The sequence below is a fragment of the Apaloderma vittatum genome, unplaced genomic scaffold, assembly GCF_000703405.1.
Source record: "Apaloderma vittatum isolate BGI_N311 unplaced genomic scaffold, ASM70340v1 scaffold18931, whole genome shotgun sequence".
In the NCBI taxonomy this organism is placed as follows: Eukaryota; Metazoa; Chordata; class Aves; order Trogoniformes; family Trogonidae; genus Apaloderma; species Apaloderma vittatum.
This window is the reverse complement of record NW_009701155.1, coordinates 103,949-121,945: the sequence shown is the minus strand read 5'-3', so window position 1 is coordinate 121,945 and position 17,997 is coordinate 103,949. Positions and strand designations below refer to the sequence as shown.

Genomic DNA, 17,997 nt, shown 5'->3' with positions numbered 1-17,997 from the left:
CTTGCAGAATTGCAGCCTTGGCAGTACTGACTGTACAGCCCTAAAGTCGCTCTTCCAAGTGCCCCAAGAGCACCACAACTGCCAACCAGGGCACGGAAAGAGCTTTTTGCGTGCTTCGACCCCTAGGCTTGCCAGAACAGCTGGGTTTGGGATGCTCTCCTCTACAGCTGTAGTCCACCAGCCTTTTTCCGAGGGCGTTTGGAGCTGGATTTTTACCAAACAAGCCCGAATTACGAAGTGCTTGTTCCTTCCTGTTATTTGCCACGCTGTCACCCGAGTTGGTACCAACAGCAATTTTATGTTGTGCTAGGGTTTCCTCCGACTGTGGTTGGTCGCCTTGGGACCTGCCAGGCAGCTGAGTCCTCGCTTGAGTGCGCTTCATCCGTGTCGTACAGCACTAAAATTTCAATCAGAAAGTCACACAGTGCTAAGTCAAATGTCTTCATACAAGTCTATTATTTCTTCGCAGTTACCTTTATCTGCCAAAACTGTAATCTCATCAAAGAATAAAATTGGGTTTGTTTGACAAGCCCTATTTTCCATAAAATCACGTTGACTGGCCTTAATTATGTTCCTATCATTTAATTGTTTATTAATGGAATATCGTATCAGACTTTTCCATTATTTCCACTGTGATTGATGTCAGGCCAACTGGTCGGTAATTGTCAGGGTCGCTCTGCTGTGTTCGCCCTCCGGTCTGCCAGAACATCCCTCCTCTTCGCAGATGGATGAAATTTTGGCATCTGCTCTCCTCAGCCAGATGATTTGGGGTCATGGAGCACTTGTGTACTGCCAAGGAAGGCTCACACAGAGGATGTCCTCCACTGTCCTTGAGGACAGGTGGCCAAGGCGGGGATCTCCCATCCTTATCTCCACCCAACAGCTTTATTCCTTCTATTATTAGTCCCGCCCCGCTGAGGAAGGGACCAAGAGCGGCCAAGTGAGTGACCAAGAACCAGGCATAGTTTACCTGCCACAACAGGCTTTGAATGTGGTCGAGGTGTCATAGAGAGGCCCAAAATATTTCAAGGATGTTCTTATGGGGCTGAAATGAAGCTCCAAGGGTGGTGGCCCTCCCATGCTTGTCATCCTGAAGCCATCCTGCTCTGGCAGCTGTTTGGAGATCGAACATGTGGTCTCCATTCAGCAACTTCAGAGGGTCTGGGTTGCTTCTCAGGCACTGTTAGGAAGAGATATGTATGACCACATGCCCATGAGGGATGGCTGAGCAAAGCCTTTGGGGTATTCAGGATGCGGTAGAAGTTGGTTTCAAACATGATTTGGCAGAAGGTAGTGACGGTGGTGCCTGGCGGCAGGAGAGCTTGAGAGAGGCTGATAGGTGCTTACCCAGAAGAAACTTGGGTTCTAGTGCCTCCGTGCTTCTGCTGAACTAGGGTGACTTTCTCTGTTGATAAGGGTAAAGGAGGAGAGGAGCCGTGATTTGGTTTATGTGTGCTAGAGAGAACAGTAAGACCGTGCACAGCTTGACTCCCCCAAACAGTTTGGGGATGGCTTAAGAAGGCAGAAGACCTCCCTTCCCTGACAAGTTGAATCTCTTTGGGATATCTTCCTCTCTGTCCCGTTTTGCTCATGATTTCTTCCCTCTGCATCTCTCTCAGGTTCCTCAGTGACTCAGCTTCTGGCCCGGGATCTGGACAACGATCCGTTGGTCTTCGGTGTGGTCGGGGAGGAGGCCAGTCGGTTCTTCGCCGTGGAGAGCGTGACCGGTGTTGTCTGGCTCCGGCAGCCCTTGGACAGAGAGGTAATGCTGCTTGCTGCTGAGAGCATCTTCTGCTGAGGGAATAGGGAAAACCAGCCATTCCCACTGGCTCAGCAAGGACATGGGGAAAAAGCAGGGTACTCTGGTTCCACCTAGCTCGTTGGTTTTCCTAGATCCCAGAATAGCATCTGTGAGTCTGGCTGTAAAGAAAACTAACAAAAGGAAATGATCTACCAAAAAGACAGGATGATCATACATTCAGGCAAATCTACAGGCTTCCTATTTAAACCTGTATTCCAATTAAATCCTTTACTATTTTGAACAGCGTGTGAAGAGATGTGAGGTATCCCTGCTTATTCAATTTCATCATGACTTTTCGTGGATTCAGGCTGCTGGATGCTAAATTGAGCAAGTTTCTTGACTTGAAGATGTCTCACACCCCTGTTTTCCATGATAGTTTTGGTGGGCAGAGGTGGTATCCCATCCAGGTTGGGAGCAAACCCAGTTTCACAGCATTAAGAGTGAGGCTTTGGAGAAAGAAAGCCTTCTTCTTCTCCCCTCCACCTCCCCGTGCCAGCAGCTGCTATCGTGAGTCATAAATCTTCCCTTATTCAAATGCTTACCGCTTCCCAGTGCCATGATACCAGCCTTAAGCAGAGGAGGGTCATTGATAGGCTTCTCTTTTAAAACAGTTTTTAAAACAAAAGCAGACTCCGAGTCTAAAAAAAAAAAAAAAAGATATGTGCCAAAACAAAGGGTGGAGAGAGAAATTAGTATGTGGCAGCTTTCTCTTGATTGTTTTATCGAGTTTTTCAGTAAATACTTTACAGGTTGTTTCTCATCTCCTGTTTTTCCTTTCTTCTCTATTGCTTTGTCCCTTGCGTTGGTGATGATGAGTTTTTTTATGAGAGATGCAGATGGCACAGGGTGGGATGTCGCAAGGAGCAAAGGCTGTCCTTGCCATCAGCATTTCATCTCTTCCTTCTGCATGCAAGTACAGCCCCAAGCCAGGAGCTGGAAAAGGCTTTCGCAGCTCAAATTCCCTGAGCTATTTGGCTGGGGTGAGGGGGGAGACAGGAGGGGTGCATGCTCTGCTGAGCTGTTCCCCAAACCCTTCTCTGAAATGAGCTGCTACCCTGGTTGCAAGCAGAGCTCTCCTTCTCTGGGCACCAGTGGCTGCTGCCAATATTATTAGGAATAAATCAACCAAATCTGCAGCACGCAGAGCCATTTCAAGCTCACTCGCCAGCGTTTCCTGCACGATGCTTTGGAAACATCAGCTTGTTGTGCTGTAGCAGCCCAGGCAGGGCAGGAGCACTGGGGATGGGAAGAAACAGATCGCTGGGACTAAGGGAACCAAAGCACCGCATGGAGCCCAGGTAACAGGTAGGTGTGGTGGCCCAAGTCCTGCTGTCCATCCCCACACAATTCCTTAGTAAAAGGTGAGCTGGTGGAAAAGAAAGGTCAGGAGGAGGTCTGTCTGCACTACCAATATCTCCCTGCCCTGACACCAAAACCGTCCCTTTTTCCCTACTTGTCCCTCACACCAGCACCAGTGACTTTAATTTATTACTGTTTAAGATCAAACCATTAATTTAGTCAAAGCAGTAGGGGGCAGAGAGGACTGCATGGGCATTTTGTTGACTGGGATTATGGGATTTCAGCGAGCTCTTACTACAGACCTGGAGCTTATCCCATCATTTCCAGCTCTGCAATATCCCGAGAACCAAGTTGAGTGAAAGCAGCAGCATGATTTAAATGTCCTCAGTGAGACCCTATTGTGCTGTCATCTTGAACAAAAGCTAATTATGAAGTCCTTTGGGCTTTCTTCTCCTGACCCAGGGCAGAGCCTCCTCCTGACCCAAGGCAGAGCCTCTGAAATACACCAGAGCCCTGCTGGCATTCATGTTTTTTTTTTTTTCCTCAGTGTTTCATACTCAATGTAGGTAATTGCACTCCAGTGCCTCTTCTCTTCTTAAAGGTCCTGAAAGCATTTTGCATGTAATAATATTGGCTTGAAGTCCCAAGCCTGCCATCTGCAGATAAACACTTGCAGTATCTTTAATTATATGTGTTTTTTCCTTCCCTTTCAGACGAAGTCGGAATTCACGGTTGAGTTTTCTGTCAGTGACAGCCAAGGGGTAAGTGCTACTTCTAGTTTTGTGGTCTGTGGCATGGGCAGAGGGGAGCGGGGAGGATAAGCATGGCTCACCGAGGGACCTTCTGCTTCTGGGGAGTAGGGCCAACCCTGACCGTCACTTGCCAAAAGGCCCTGGTCAGAAAACACGGCCACAAAGCTGGCTTTTGGTTCCATAAATCCACACCTGAATCTGACGCCCATTCCTCATGACCACAGGTGATCAAAGGGACAGTTAACATCCAAGTAGGAGACGTGAACGACAACGCCCCGCGGTTCCACAACCAGCCCTACAGCGTCCGCATCCCCGAGGTAAGCGACTGTCCCGACCTGCTCCCTGCCCTGGCTTCTGGCTCGGGTGCTGGGGGAAGAGAAGGTTTGGAGCTCGGAGTCTTTGCAGCCTTGCTGACGTCTTTCCTGTGACACATGTGAAGTTTGAAAAATAGCCGTAAATGGGAACCCGTTCCTTCTTCTCTTCCTTTGAGTCAGGGGGGAAGCGCAGCTCTTGTCACAGAGGTGACCTGAGGGCAGGAATAAATATTTCTCCAAATATTGGCAGAGTCCTGCCCAAAGGCTTCTGCCCTTGGTGGTGGTTTCCTTTTACAGCTGTGTAGCAGGATCCATGATGTCCTTGGAATAAAGCAGGTAGGAGAGGGACCACAGGAGGTCATCTGGCCCAAGCTCCTGCTAAAGCAGAGAGAACCTTCATGTTCGATCGGGTTGCTCAGGGCTTTACCCAGCCGAGTGTTGACTATCTCCAAGGATAGAGTTTCCACAACTTTCTGCCGCTCTTTCGCTGTGCTGATCGTTGCAAAGGAGGTGACACCATCAAGGAGAACCCAGCTTGATGTGAATTTGGACCTTAAAGATGTGGAGCTGAATGGTGGTTGCTGGTGCTAGGAGGACAAGGTCAGTGCATTCAATTTGAAAGAGAGGATTAGTAGGAGAGGAAACCTCTCTCTCTTGTGCCAAGGCAGAGGCTGTTTTCCCCCGAGTGCGCCTTGGGGTGTGGATGGGGGTCAAGGGTGCCTGTGTGTGTGTGTGTGTGAAATCAAGCAGTCCTTGGTAGTTGAGAGGTCTGAACGATCGTGTTACAAGGGTTTGTTTAATATGCTGGCTGCCGATGCCCTGCCGTGCTGGGCTTTGATCCTTCCCTGCCTCTCCGCTGCGAGGATGAGGTTTCTTCATTAAGTCACTTGTGATGTATGAGCCGGGAGTTTTAGTCTCATCTTTGCGCCAAGTCATCTGAAACCTCCCTTTGCGAATGACACTGGGTCAGAGTCATTTCTTCTCCTCTTTAAAGCACAAGCGGTGCAGAAATGACTTGGCAAAACCTGCACGAGCTGCTCCTCGCTCTCGCCCTCCCGCTCGGACCTCTGGAAGCTGGTGGGCGGCTGCCTTGCCTTGCTGCCACTGCTCCCGGGGACAGTCTGTCTGCAGGGGTCTGCAAAGCAAAAGAGATGTCGGGAGGAACTGGACAGAGTCTCATCTCCCCCACCCTCAGGTTTACCTCCCATTTTGCTGTTTGTGGCACATGGCACTGGGGATTTCCTTCTCCATGCGGAGAGAGAGATGGGAAGTGGATTTCTGTGTCTCCCCTGGGAAGCGACGCTGTGTTCATATACCTGGAGCCGCCGTGCCCTATCTCCTCTTGCTCGTCGCTTCTTCCCTAAGAGCTGATGTTGCAAATCACAGAACAGTTTGGGTTGGAAAGGAACTTAAAGTTATCATCCAACCCCTCTGCCATCAGCAGGGACATCCCCCACCAGACCAGGTTGCTCAAAACCCCATCCGACCCCGACGCTCTCAGGGAGGGGACTGCCACAGCTTCTCTGGGCAACTTGTGCCAGTGCCTCACCACCCTCACAGTAAAGAATTTCTTCCCAATAATCTTAAGCCTTCCATGTTTCCAATCTTGACTCGCATTGAGCCTGGGAAGGGAAGGCAAAGGTCCAGCTCTGATTTGGAAAATTAAGATTGGCTGAGGAAAGGGGACTGTGGGAAGTTACTCTGCAGATATTGGCATGGCTCTCAAGGAGGAGATAACTGCTTGCTTTTGAGACCTTTGTTGGGCCACAGGTTTTCCCTGTTGTTTCATCTACAAGTCCTCAAAGCTGTGCTATAGAGATGGGCCTTCAGAAGCTGGAGGTCCCAGAGCCAGAGCATGCCTGAGGTGCAGCTGAGGCTGGGGAACCAGTCATGGTAGAGAATGACAGTGTCCCCAGGTCAACCCCATGCTCCAGACAGATCAGTCCAGCAAGGATGTGAGTGGCAGAGTCTGAATTAAAGACCACCCAGTCCAAGCCGAAGGATCTATAGCTAATGAATGGAGAGGGGATGGAGAGGAGGCTAAGCAGAAGTGCTAGTGCAGCTTTGCATGGACTGTCTCTGTGTGGAATTGGCAGCTAATGAGGGTTTTTCTCTTTTTAATTTTGAGATAAATGGATGTATCGATTTGCAGTTGTCCTAGCTAATGGAGCAGCAACAGAAAGGCTATTTAAACCTCACTGCTATTGTGTGGCACTAGGAAAGTCAAAGGAAGAGTGTGCATAAATAAATGGAACATGAAGTAAACTGACCTTTAAAAAACAATGCTGCCTCTAAATACCCATCCTGGCGTTTTACGCAGTCGGCTTGATCTGAGAATGGGAATTTGTTTGGACATGGGCCGCAGAAGTTGACTCCTCGGTAGCATGGGAGGGACGCAGAGGATGCCCAGTTTAAACTGGGGGCTCCTCCAGCATCTCTGAATAGCCAGACCGGGTATTGCTCATGTGTCGGGCTGACGCCACCAGTCCTCTGTGTCTCAATCGCATCTACAGCTCCTGCCTGGAATATCTGAGTGAGGCTCCACGTGTTGGGAGAGGGGCGTTGCTTCGGCGTAATCGTCCGTCCCGTCTGGGCAAGGGCGCTCGGTGATTTTGCTTGTCGAAAGGCAACGAGGCGGCGCGGAATGCTTTCAAGTCTGTAAAGGAAAGGGGAATCCTGCTAGACTTGGCAACTTAATTCACCAAGCTGGCCTCGACAGAGCTCATTAAGTTCTCATGTATTCATTTCAGGCTAATGGCTGTCACGCTGACTGCTGTTTGATTTGCTGTAATAGACTTTTATGGCTTTCCAGTTTGCTAGGACGTGTGTGCCGGTGTCTGTTGCCCTGTGGTGCTGCTGTAGTACATTAGTTAGCTGCTCGTGTGCTTGCTACTCTGACCTTCAGGGTTGGTTCTCCTCTTGGATGCATCCCTTGCACTTCACCTCTTACCATGTGCTCTTTTTTTTCTTTTTTAAATACCCATCTTGTCCTCACCTAGCCCCAGGGTCTCTGGGAGTCTCAGGGTTTGGCTTTTAATTTACTGAGCCCACGGGCACTGTTGTGGCAATGCCTCAGTTTCTGACAAGCCCGATCTGCTTCGTCCGATCTCTTTTTCCATTTGACTGGATCTGTAGGAAACTCACTCTTGTCAGATTGTTATGGTTCAACGCTTTTACGTGAGGCGAGCGAGTGAGGTGGAACCAAGCCTTCCACACTGGTTTTGTGCTACCTGGTGTAGTGTTGGAAATTGGGGTAGGCCATTCCCCTTGGGTGCCTGCTGGGCTTTCCTGTCCCAGCATCCAAGCCTGAGACCTTCTGGGGCACGCAGCCCCCCGTTTGCCTTCGAAGCGAACATCTTTTAAACTTACAATTAAAAGATATGGCTCTGCAAGCCTCCTTTCTGCATTTGCTCCTTCTAGGTGCTGAGCCATCTGCAGGACCACATCTTGGGGTCCTGCAGAAGATTCTCAGCTGTTGAGGTATTTGCAAGTTGTGGTAACCAAGTCTAGTACTTTCTCACAAAGAGCTGTTTTCCCCCGTAATCCCCCAGCATCCTGAGCTTTGCTGTCCAAGTTCAAAGTGCCCGTGGTCTTCACTTGGCCCTGGAGCATTGATGGTCTTCATGTGTTGGCAGAAAAGTCACTTAATTGTTGTTTGGGGCTTTTTTCTTTTTTTTTTTTATTTAATCCAAATGTTCCCTCAGGAGGTTTCCAGTGGGATTTTTCTCTCCTTCAGTGCTCATCCCTCCTGTTCCGTTTAACACACTGAGCAGTTTATACAGTAATACGTAGTGTTGGGTTGCATCTTCCAGCAAAAAGCCGTCCTCAGCCAGGCTCAGGGCCGGAGCCTGTCGTTTAGCACCCCAGCCATTCAGAAAATGACAATTACACCACCAAAAAGCATCTGTATCTGGACAGAAGATGTTAATTCTGTGGGGGCTCTGTTTTCAGAAGGCATCCACCAACATCGAGAGCCCCGACCAGCTGCCTTGGGAATGCGCTCGTCTCATCTGGAGTTCAAGCACGTGCTTGTAAGAGGCGCAGAGCTGGTGAAAAGGAGTTTAAAAAGAGAAAAGGGAAGTTTCTGGGCATTGCACAGCATCGAATGGGCAACCACGCACCAGCTTGCAGGTGTCGCATCTCCCTGAACCTCAGCCCCGATTTACTGATTTATTTTAATTGGGAGGCAGGCAGGCACTTGCCATCAACAGCAGCCCCGTCTGCTCGGGGAGTAGCCTTTGGGATTGAGCCTTCACATGCTGCTGATCACTGTTTCCATCCTTAATATGGTGCTGTAGTTAAAACAGTGGCTTTCATGATTTTTTTTTATTTTTTCCCCAATTGTGCAGCAGGGAGAGGGGCAGAAAGGAGGTGGCCGTCGCTGTCCTATCCCATGACAGAGCCTGGCACCAGACAGTGCTAGGTGGCAAGCAGGGGCAGCAAGAAAGCCCTCAAAAGCCCTAGCTGTAATTAAAATTATTATTTTCCTTTAATGGTAATAATGTTGGTAATTACAGCAGTTTCCCTGCCATCCTGCCTGGGAGTCTTCAGGGGCTCGTATAATTCTATTGCGATGGCTTCGAGGCCTGACGCCGCGCATACGAAGCAGCTGCAATGGCCGTGAGCTCCCACTCCAGCCGCATTAGCCATTCCCTCGCATGCTCCCAGCTACCTTTTGGGGGTTTGTTTTCTTCCTCCCCCTCTTCCTTTAAATAAAAAGCCTTTAAATTGAAGGCGATAACAGAGCTGATAAGGAAGATGCTTCCACCACATGGCAAAATGGTCTATAATCATTGCTGGCCGCTTTCCTTCCTTGTTTCTTGGGTTATTTTCTTTTTTTCTTTTTTTTTCTTCCCCCCACTTCTTCCTACTCACTGTTTTCCTGCTCTCCCTGCCCTTACGCTTCTGCGTGGATTTTAGAACAGCATGAACGATTTACCGTGAATGACTCTACCCACCAAATCCAGCCTTCCCCATCCTCCGCCGCCTTTGCGCGCACAAAACCTGCAAAGCGGATCCAACATCCTCTGGGGCACTTCAGATGCAACTTTATTTATTTATAGTGTTTTGACTTTTTTTGGTTGTTTCTCTTTTCCAGGTCTTTTTTTTCTTTTTTTGTTATTATTATTTTTGAACAGCCTTTGGTTACTTTTCAACTTTGTGCAGCAAACTCATGGGAGCAGAGACACATTGTGAAGGACGTGCCTCACTTGCAATAGTCTTAAGCGTAAGCGTGCTGTCCATCTATTAAAAAGCCATCTCTTAGTTGGATGAGGTAATTCTTTTGAGAGGGTTTCATCTGCTCTGTAATCACTAGGTAGAATCTAATATCCCTCAAAGAAATCATTCCTTCTCCCCTCCTCTCTCAATCCCAGCCTCACACGATCCACCAAGACGGGGGCTATTTCTATATTGCTTGGGAAGACTGAATGTAAAATGTATCTTTACATGGAGGAAAAGTGCCAAGTCAAAGATTTTTGCCAGCAGTACCGTGGGACGGCCTTTTCCATCAGTAATTGAGGGGCTGGGAGAGTGCCTGTCTCCTGCCTTGCACTGGTGTGGCAGAGCAGAAAGAAGGGGGAGCTGACAAAGGAGCAGGCGGGTAAGGGACAGAGGGACATGAATAATGTACGAGCCATCCGGCTGAGTTTACTCCAACGGGTGGGATGCCGCGCGTGTGTTGGCATGCTGGGTATCGCTTGGCTCTGGGAAGATATTCAGGAAGATCCCCTCTTTCCACATGCAAGAAAAAACATAAAGGGGTCATTTTGGCATCGGGAAGCTCGAGTGCTGTCTTGGGTGCTTTTTCTGGCTTTTGGCAGGGAGCTATTTTTCCTGAAGTTTCTTGATGTTGGCAATAACTGGTTTTCTAGCCTTAAGTTTTCATTACCGATGCTGTACTTCCTGCGGCTCGACAGGTAATTTCATCAATGGGCCCTCTAATGATGAATGACAGAAAAAAGACTTGGGTTACAAGAGCCCATTCCCATTTTTTAAAAAAACATTCCTTAAATATTCTTCCTTTTCCCCCACATTAAGCACTAGAAGAAGCCGCCTGGGGGAGCGGTGGATTCACCATCCCTGGAGGGATTTAAAAGCTGGTAGGATGTAGCGCTCAGGGACATGGTTTAGTGGTGGACCTGACTGCGCTGGGTTGACGGTTGGACTTGACGATCTTAAAGGTCTTATCCAACCTAAGTGAAGTAATGTTTCTATGACGTGGAGGATTTGAGTGGTGTGGCTTGTTGCACAGGGCTGACAGGTCTCTTCTTGCACGGAGAAAGCCGTTGTGCAATGAGGCAGGCGCTCAGACCTGGAAGCATCCTTCCCTCCGAAGGTCATCTGTGTGCAAATCTTTGTGGTTGCCACTGATGCGTATGCTGTGACGCCAGCTGGAGAGCACCAAAGGGGGCTTGAATGACGTCCTGACATCCTAGGGAAGAAAGCAAGCCTCCACCTTTAGCTGTCCTGTCCCTTGTCTGGCTCCACCAGTGAATAGGAGACCCTGGTCCTTTAAAACACGTGCCCGAGGAGCGAAATGAGAGACGCAACAGAAACTACTGGGGCGGAAAACTCCAAATGGCGTGGAAGTAATGTGTAAAGTGTCCTGGAGATAACAGTCATTTCCACCAGGCAAAACTTGGGCTCCTTCTGGAAGGATACTGCAGCAAGGTGGAAGGGAGGGGAGCAGCCTGAAAGTTAGGAATAGTCACGCTGCTCTGGGGGAAAGGGGAGAAACCAGCAGATTTTGAGCTGCAAGGGAAGGCAGTGCAGGGCAGCGAGCAATTCGGTGCCTCCGTGCTGGGAAAATAAAGGCTCCCAGGGGCAAAGAAATAATCTTGGGGCAGAGGAAAAGCGTACAGATGCATTCTCTGAGCAACCCTGGCTGAAAGGGGGAAGGTGACTTAAGACAAATCGGAAATCGTTCCTTTTGGAGGAAATGGGGACAAGGGAAAACATCCTCATTTGCTGAGCTCCAGGTTTTCCCACGTGGGTGCCAAGACCCCGTATCTCCCCGTCCCTCGCTGCTTTTCATATGTCAGTCCCTATGTCTGGCCCAGACCTGTCCCTGAGGTCAGGACGATGTCCGAGCTCAGGTTGGGATCTCCTTGACCCCATCACCAGCAGGTGCCTGGCCATTTGGGGGTCCCACAACATCTCTTGCTGTGATTTGTGGTCCCACAGGACCTCTTGCTGCGTGAGCAATCTGGGCTGGGGCTGCAAGGACTGCTCCTTTCTGAGGGGGGCTGGAAGCACCCAGCCCTTTTGGTATAATTACACTTACACATCTGGGTAGCAGATGGCTTCAAGGTCTCTTCCTTGTCCCCGGCAGGAGGAAGGGCTCTCTCTGCTGCCAGAAACGGGCAGAGGAGTGAGGAGCTAATGAATGTGACCTGCCAGCAATTAGTTTTGGGTTATCTCTCCTTCCCCCGGTTACGATGTTCTCCCAGAAGCCTGGGATGTAACTTATTATTGCGGGTCGGGCGGCGAAAGCTGCATCCCCTCCCTTTACACCCCTGTTGTGCTTACTTCCCTCTCCCTACATCATCTTTGAAGTTTGCAGTGGGAGCCCACCCGGCCGTGGAAACGCTTATTAACACGTTCAGGCTGCGAAGGCAGCAAAAAGAGCCTTGACTGAAAGCGTATATTTTTATTTTTATTTTTTTTTTACCCACATAATCATGCAGTTTGATGGTTCGGGCTCCTTTTTCAATCGTGCTGCCTAAATTAAGGCATGATTAAGGTCGTAGGGGTGCCCTAGCTGCCGCCGTTTTAGGATGCATGGGCTCTTTTCAACCTGAAATAATTGAGCTCAGCAGCAGCAGCCCTGCAAGGCAGGCTCACGTTCGCATCCTCGCCCCTTGCAGCTAGGAAAGGTGAAGCTGGAGCTGGCAGAAGACCCTTTTCCAAAGCATTTTTTTATTTTTATTCCCCTCCCCAGTAAAAATGCTGATTTTAATTAAGATGGAAATACTTAGGAAGAGTGTCGCCACTTTGACAGCAAGGCTGGGCAGAAGTAACGTTTCAAAAGAACAATAAAAATCGCTCTTGCAATAGATTCATTCCAATTTCTTTCGCAGAATTGCATTTTGTGTTTTATTAGTTTGTAATGTGTCAGTGACAGTCATGTATAATAAGCTTTCTCCTGCTGGTCATACTTTGCGATAAAATAATAGACTAAATCAGTCTCTCTCTATTTCTTAAATATTTATGTGCGAATTGAACTCTTTGTACCAGTTTCAAACTATTTTTGTTACAAATGGGAGGAATTTGATCTAGGAAGAAGTTTCAATCAGCATTAGGCAGCAATTGCTTAATTTCAACCATTAATTCCTATTGAAATTTAAAATGTGGGTGATTTATTTTGTCAGCGTGATTAATGGAGAGAGCAGGAAAACTGAACAGAGGGTTCAGGACAGTTTTGCTTCTGGGGGGCGGGGCAAAAGGGCAAGTTGTTAATTTTCGGCGTTTCTTGTATGGGAGATTTGAAAAGGTTTATTTTATTTAAATGAGCCCCGGTGGGTACCAGCGCTACCTTCGTACTGGTATTTAAGGACAAATAAAAGGAGTTTGTGACTGATAGGCTGGCATACTCATCCAGGGTGTATTTTTTTAGCAGATCTGAATTTCTTACCAAGAGTGGAAGGTGTAAATATCGTTCCTTCGTTAGTAAATTTTTTTTTTTTTGGTGTAAGTTGAGAGTGCAGCCCTCTGAGCTTTGGAGAAAGAGGGGACCCACCTCTGCTTCCTACCATAATGAGCAAACCCACGTGGGGAATGCATTCTGCCGCTGGAAAAATTCTATTCAACCTGCCGGAAACACACGGCCAGATGTGCAGATTTCTCAGCCTTTGCTGAGAAATCCCCTTTTCATCCCCCAGGAGAAAACGCTGCCTTCGCCGAGACGTTCTTGCCCATGTCTCGCCTTTCAGGTAGGCTGAGAGGGTTAAAGCAGAAAGCTGTTTCGCTGCGGTGGTTAGCTGATGGCCTGTGAAGCTTTGAGGGGTTTTGCTTGGTGAAATAGGGCAGGTGGATGTTTTGCCTTCCCCCGACATGCGTTTGGGGAGGGAAATCTCGCAAAGAAGAGGTTTCTTCTGGCTCGAGCCCCCCAAGGACTGCGGCGCCGCGGTTCGTCCCGCTCCGTGCAGTCAGTAGGGAAATCATAGAATCGTAGAATGGCCCAGGCTGGAAGGGACCTTAGAGATAATTTAATCCAGCCTCCCTGCCGCCAGGGACGCCGCCTCTCGACTAGATCAGGCAACTCATGGGGACTGAGCAGGAATCGAACCCGTGACCTTGGCGTTGTTAGCGCCACGCTCAACTGACTGAGCTAACCAGCCCCCTAAATGGGTGTTTGGGGCTGAAGGTGTCGTGGGGGTGGGCTTGTCTCTGCCCTGTGGGACGCGGCTGCGTTGAGCTTCAGGGGATGGGTTGGGAGAGAGCGGGAAGCCCACGTCCTCCTAATGCAGGAGCCAAGCATCCCACTGGTATCGTGGGGAGGTCTTCTCCGCAAGGCTTTCCCATCGTGACCTTGTTTCTGAGGGCCTCGAACCTGAGACCTACCCCTACCTGCAGGGCAAATGGCACTTCTTCCAGCAAGGCTGCACCTCCAGAGCATGTGCTTCATCATGAATCTTGCCTCATCCTCACCTTAACCGGTGCTTTGCGCTGTGCTCGCCCATTGAGCTGCTCAGACGATGTCAGGAAGAGGGCAGCTCTCCTCTGGCAGAGAACAGACCTGTTTTTCACTTTTAGTTTTATGAAGCAGCAGATCCTTTGCTACGTTATTTTCTTAAAGTGATCGCGTCTGCAAAGGGGGAGGAAGGGATGCACGGCGGTGTTTGGTGGCCCAAGTGGCAGCAATACACTTAACGTGCATCTCACTTGATCTCTGATGTCCTGAGCTTGAGAGCTCGAGAGCCAAGTGAGGGCTTGGAAGAGCAAGAAGGAGCCTAAACCCTGGCAGGAGGGTGCCTGGTGAGGTGAGGAGAAGGCAGCCTAGAGGAGACCTTCAGGAAAGGTGGGCAGCAGGAGCTGAACCTCATGCCAGCCGCGAGTCGCATGCCTTCTGCACGTTTGAGCTTGAGGCTGGGCTGCGGCAGGCTTACTTTTTCTTTTTTTTTTTTTTTTTTTTGAGGGTATGTGGGGGATTTGGTTAAAAAGCCTCATCGGAGCGTTATGGAATCAGAATGTGAAGGGTAATTGAGCTGAAAGCCATTCTCTTCCCGCAGCCTGCGCTGCAGGACCCGCCAAAGCGCCCTTCAATGCTGGAAAAGCAGGAGGTGGGGGGGGGACACACCACCCCCTTGGTTAGGTCCCCTCAGCCACCCTCCTGTGCCCTGTGCTTGTGGGCAGGGATAGGAGATGGTCCCTATGGGGGTGAGGTGGAGATGAGGCAGGGCTAGCTCGGGTGAAGGTTTTGTGTGAAAAAGACACAGAAAGGCAAATAGGTTCTGAGCCTCGGTCGCTGCTCTTGGAGTTGGTGCACTCTCCGAATGAGTTGCTGCACCTCGAATGGCATCTCCTTGCCTCCACTTGTGGTCCTGTCCGCCCACCACACCCCTTCCCTGTGCAGGACGTCAGAGCAAGGTCCCACCAAGCAGCCTGTGGCACTTCATTATGCAAACACCACTTGCACTTGGAGAAAGGCTCCAGAGTGTTCCGTGGCACAGCTGAATGGGTGATGTTTTTGAATAATTGGAAGGGATAGATTAATAAAAAAAAAAATTAAAACTACTACAAACCCAGAGGAACGTGGCTAGTTGTGAAGAATACAATTATTATTAAACACAACTGTGAGATGTTTGTCACCGCTCTGGTCCCCTGTCTCTCTACTGGAGGGAGCACATGGAAGGGGTTGGGTGCCTGAAGAGCTTCTGATGTGACCTCAAGGAGGGGATTTGCAGAAGACCCCTCCGTTTGAGACCTCCGACGCGACGACGGGGCGAAGCGCGCGGTCCGATTGTGTACCTTGTCGTGCGTTATTGATTGCCGAACAGGCGCAGTTAAGTGCCTCTCATTAATATTTGTTTTGGTCTTTTCCCCCTGAATTCCGACGAGCAGAGGAGATGCTGCTTATCTCTCTCCTGCAGGTTTTCTTTCTAGAGGATTCCTCTGGCTGGTGACAAACGTGGGCTTTGTAGCTGCTCGTCCTGCTTTCGGGAGGGAGGGATGAGTTAGTAGCTGACACGAAAACTCAGGAACTCTGCAGAAAGAAAGAGAGAAATCAAAATTAACACAAAATTAAGACGTGAAAACTCTCTGCTTATGTTGTGCAGGTGAAACATGGGCTTCCAGGCTCAGCTGGGTTTGTAAATCTCTTAAAAGGGACTATCTGGGTACACAGGTTATGCTGGCTAAACTTCTGCATGTATGAGTAAGGGCAAATGGTGTGAGCTGTGGAGTGGGTAGCCAGGGACTGCTTCTCAGTCTGCGCTTTTGTAGCTGGGTTTGAGAAGCTGCCTACAGAGCCTTCTCGCCTGAGCTGCTCGCTTTGCCTCTGGGAACAACCACTTTCTTGCGGGACAAGGCACGGAGGAGGTTACCCCACTCCTTGTGTCATGTGCTGTATGTGCTAGGTCTGGAGCGGGTCCTTATTTCTCTCCTCTAAGCCTGACTCTGGGAATCTGTGCTTTCTGTACCCCTTCTCCCAGGCGGCAAGGAGCTTTGGATGGTCATGCCAGTCTGGAGCGTTAGGGTATGGCCAGTCTCTCATCAACTAAGTCATGACAGGTGCTGCTGAAACTTGGCGGTAGCTTAAATAGGGCAAAGCAGTCTTTCTTCCTGTCTTGTATAATCGTGCTAGTTTGTTAGGCTTGACTTAATCACAGCTGGTCCACCCAAAGCCATTGAAATGATTTGGAGCGGCCGTTTCTATCTGTCTGGGTTGCGCTCCCTGGCACTTAGGTGCAGCTTCTGAAATGAAAGATTTCTGGTGTGCCCAAAAGCAGTGAAGAGAGCTATTTTAATGTGGTTGCTTCTCTGGTTTTTCAATGGAGAGTTGGATTCAGGTCTGTTATGAAGTGGTATTAGAGTCCACGGAGCATGAGAAACTGCGTTTGTTGGTGGGTTACAAATGAAGACCTGTCAAAAACCTTTTTAAGCAATGACAGAAGTTTTCTTTTTCATGATACATTTAACTTAAAAGCTTTGCCTCCCAAGGAGGCTTGGCTCTTCTCTTTCTCCTTTCCTATGAGTTTGGAAAAATGAGGTTGGCAAAAGCGGCTCTTCTCCTTTTCCTCCGTCTCCTCATCCATTTGGTGAGGTGTTTGGATCCGCTGGGGTCTTTTCCAGAAGCTCTTGCTTCTGGAGAAATTCTTGGCCACAAGAATACAGCGTGGCCAGGAATGAAGGAGGTGACGAGCACCAAGAGAGAGGGGGAATGGGACGCGGACGCCTCCTTGTGCTTGAAGCAAATGCTTTACCAGCTTCTTGCAGCTAAAGGGTGTGGGTTATTTCCATTGATTTGGTGCCGAGGGATGTTTTGCAAAGAGTAAATGTGTTTATAAGATTTCTGTCCTTTTGTTGTAAGAAGTAGGATGCTGTTCCTGGGCACAGGAGTTTGCTAGAGCAGTGTCACATCGGTTCTTCATCAAGGTGTTTCATGTTGCAAATCTGAACGTTCCTCGGTGTGCTATGTAGGCGACATGTGAACTGTGGTATTGCTCATTGCTGTCTGCTACGACCCAACCTTTTATTCGGTTCAGGCTCTGCACAGGCATTGGGAAGCTGCTTTTAGGCACTGTACCCCAACTTGTGTGCTCCTAGCCGTGCCCGTGGTTTCTTTTTGAGCTGCCTAAACACCCGCATGGCTGTGAGTTCAGAAATACAATACACCCAGACAAGTGCAGAATAAAAAGGGAGTTGCTGGGGGGGATGGGATTATTTTTTGTCCCCTCCAGTCTCAGATGTGCTCCAACGGAACACGTCTCATTGCGGTTTAGGAAGAGATCTTTATTAGGAGAAGTTTCTTGCTGTGAGCCGCCAGCACTGTGCGTGCTTTTCTGCTGTGATGCTGCCGTTCTTTGGGTCCAGTGTGGGCTTTGGTGGGGCTGGTGGGTACCAGAAACCAGAGAGCCGCAGGGTTGTAAGGGGGTTTCCTGGCAGGGCATGAGGAAGAGGAAGAAAACGGGTAGAAGGAGAGAAGCTGTATGACATTCACTGAAAGAAACTCACCTGCAAGGACCAAAGGGACCTCACTTGCCGGGAAGGAGAAGTGTGCTCTTGAGCATTTGGGGTTTTTTAGCAATCCAGTGGGAGTCCTTGGAGATGAAATGGTGGTGGTGACACACAGTGGTGGCCTGCAGCTCCCAGAAGGGCTGTGAGAAGGGGCTCTAATTAGCTTGTTCTTTTGTGGATGTTGAGCATTATTAGATCATTGCAGACCTAGCTCTTTCAGCATTTATGTGCATGACGTGTTCATGAAGTGAGAGAGGGGTCAATGGAAGGAGGACTGGACCCTGCCCAGGCTGCCCTGTGACAGTGGTCCCTGGGAGAGAAGTCTTCACTTTCTCCTGTTTCGTGTTAAGTGAAACAAGAGCCACAGGTTTGATACCTGTGGGCAACAGGCTGCCGTGTACATTTGCTTCACCACCTGCACGAGGTCTCTCGCAGCTCTGCTTGTCCTTCCAGCAGAGCATCAGGATTTAAAATAACCCAGATAAAATAACATGACAGAAGATGGCAATTCCCTCCAAACCCTTGGGACTTGACCCCCAGTCCTGCAGAGAAGCGACTGCGGCTGAATAAGATGGAATCGAACCAGATGAAGTAGCAACAGTTGGCAGCCCCTTCGCGCATCTGACACTTAAAGTTAAATGGATCCTGCTTG

At 49.3% G+C, this 17,997-nt stretch overlaps 1 protein-coding gene across 1 annotated transcript in view; it reads left to right on the top strand.

Moving 5' to 3' along the window:
* CDH23 (cadherin-related 23) overlaps positions 1-17,997 on the top strand; it is a gene marked incomplete at its 5' end in the record, with an annotated part of 139,077 nt that overhangs the window by 28,470 nt on the left and 92,610 nt on the right. The window contains 3 exons of the mRNA XM_009879061.1: positions 1,620-1,762; positions 3,814-3,861; positions 4,077-4,169. Of these exons, the coding sequence (XP_009877363.1) occupies positions 1,620-1,762; positions 3,814-3,861; positions 4,077-4,169 (284 nt within the window). The remainder of the gene's footprint in view (positions 1-1,619; positions 1,763-3,813; positions 3,862-4,076; positions 4,170-17,997) is intronic.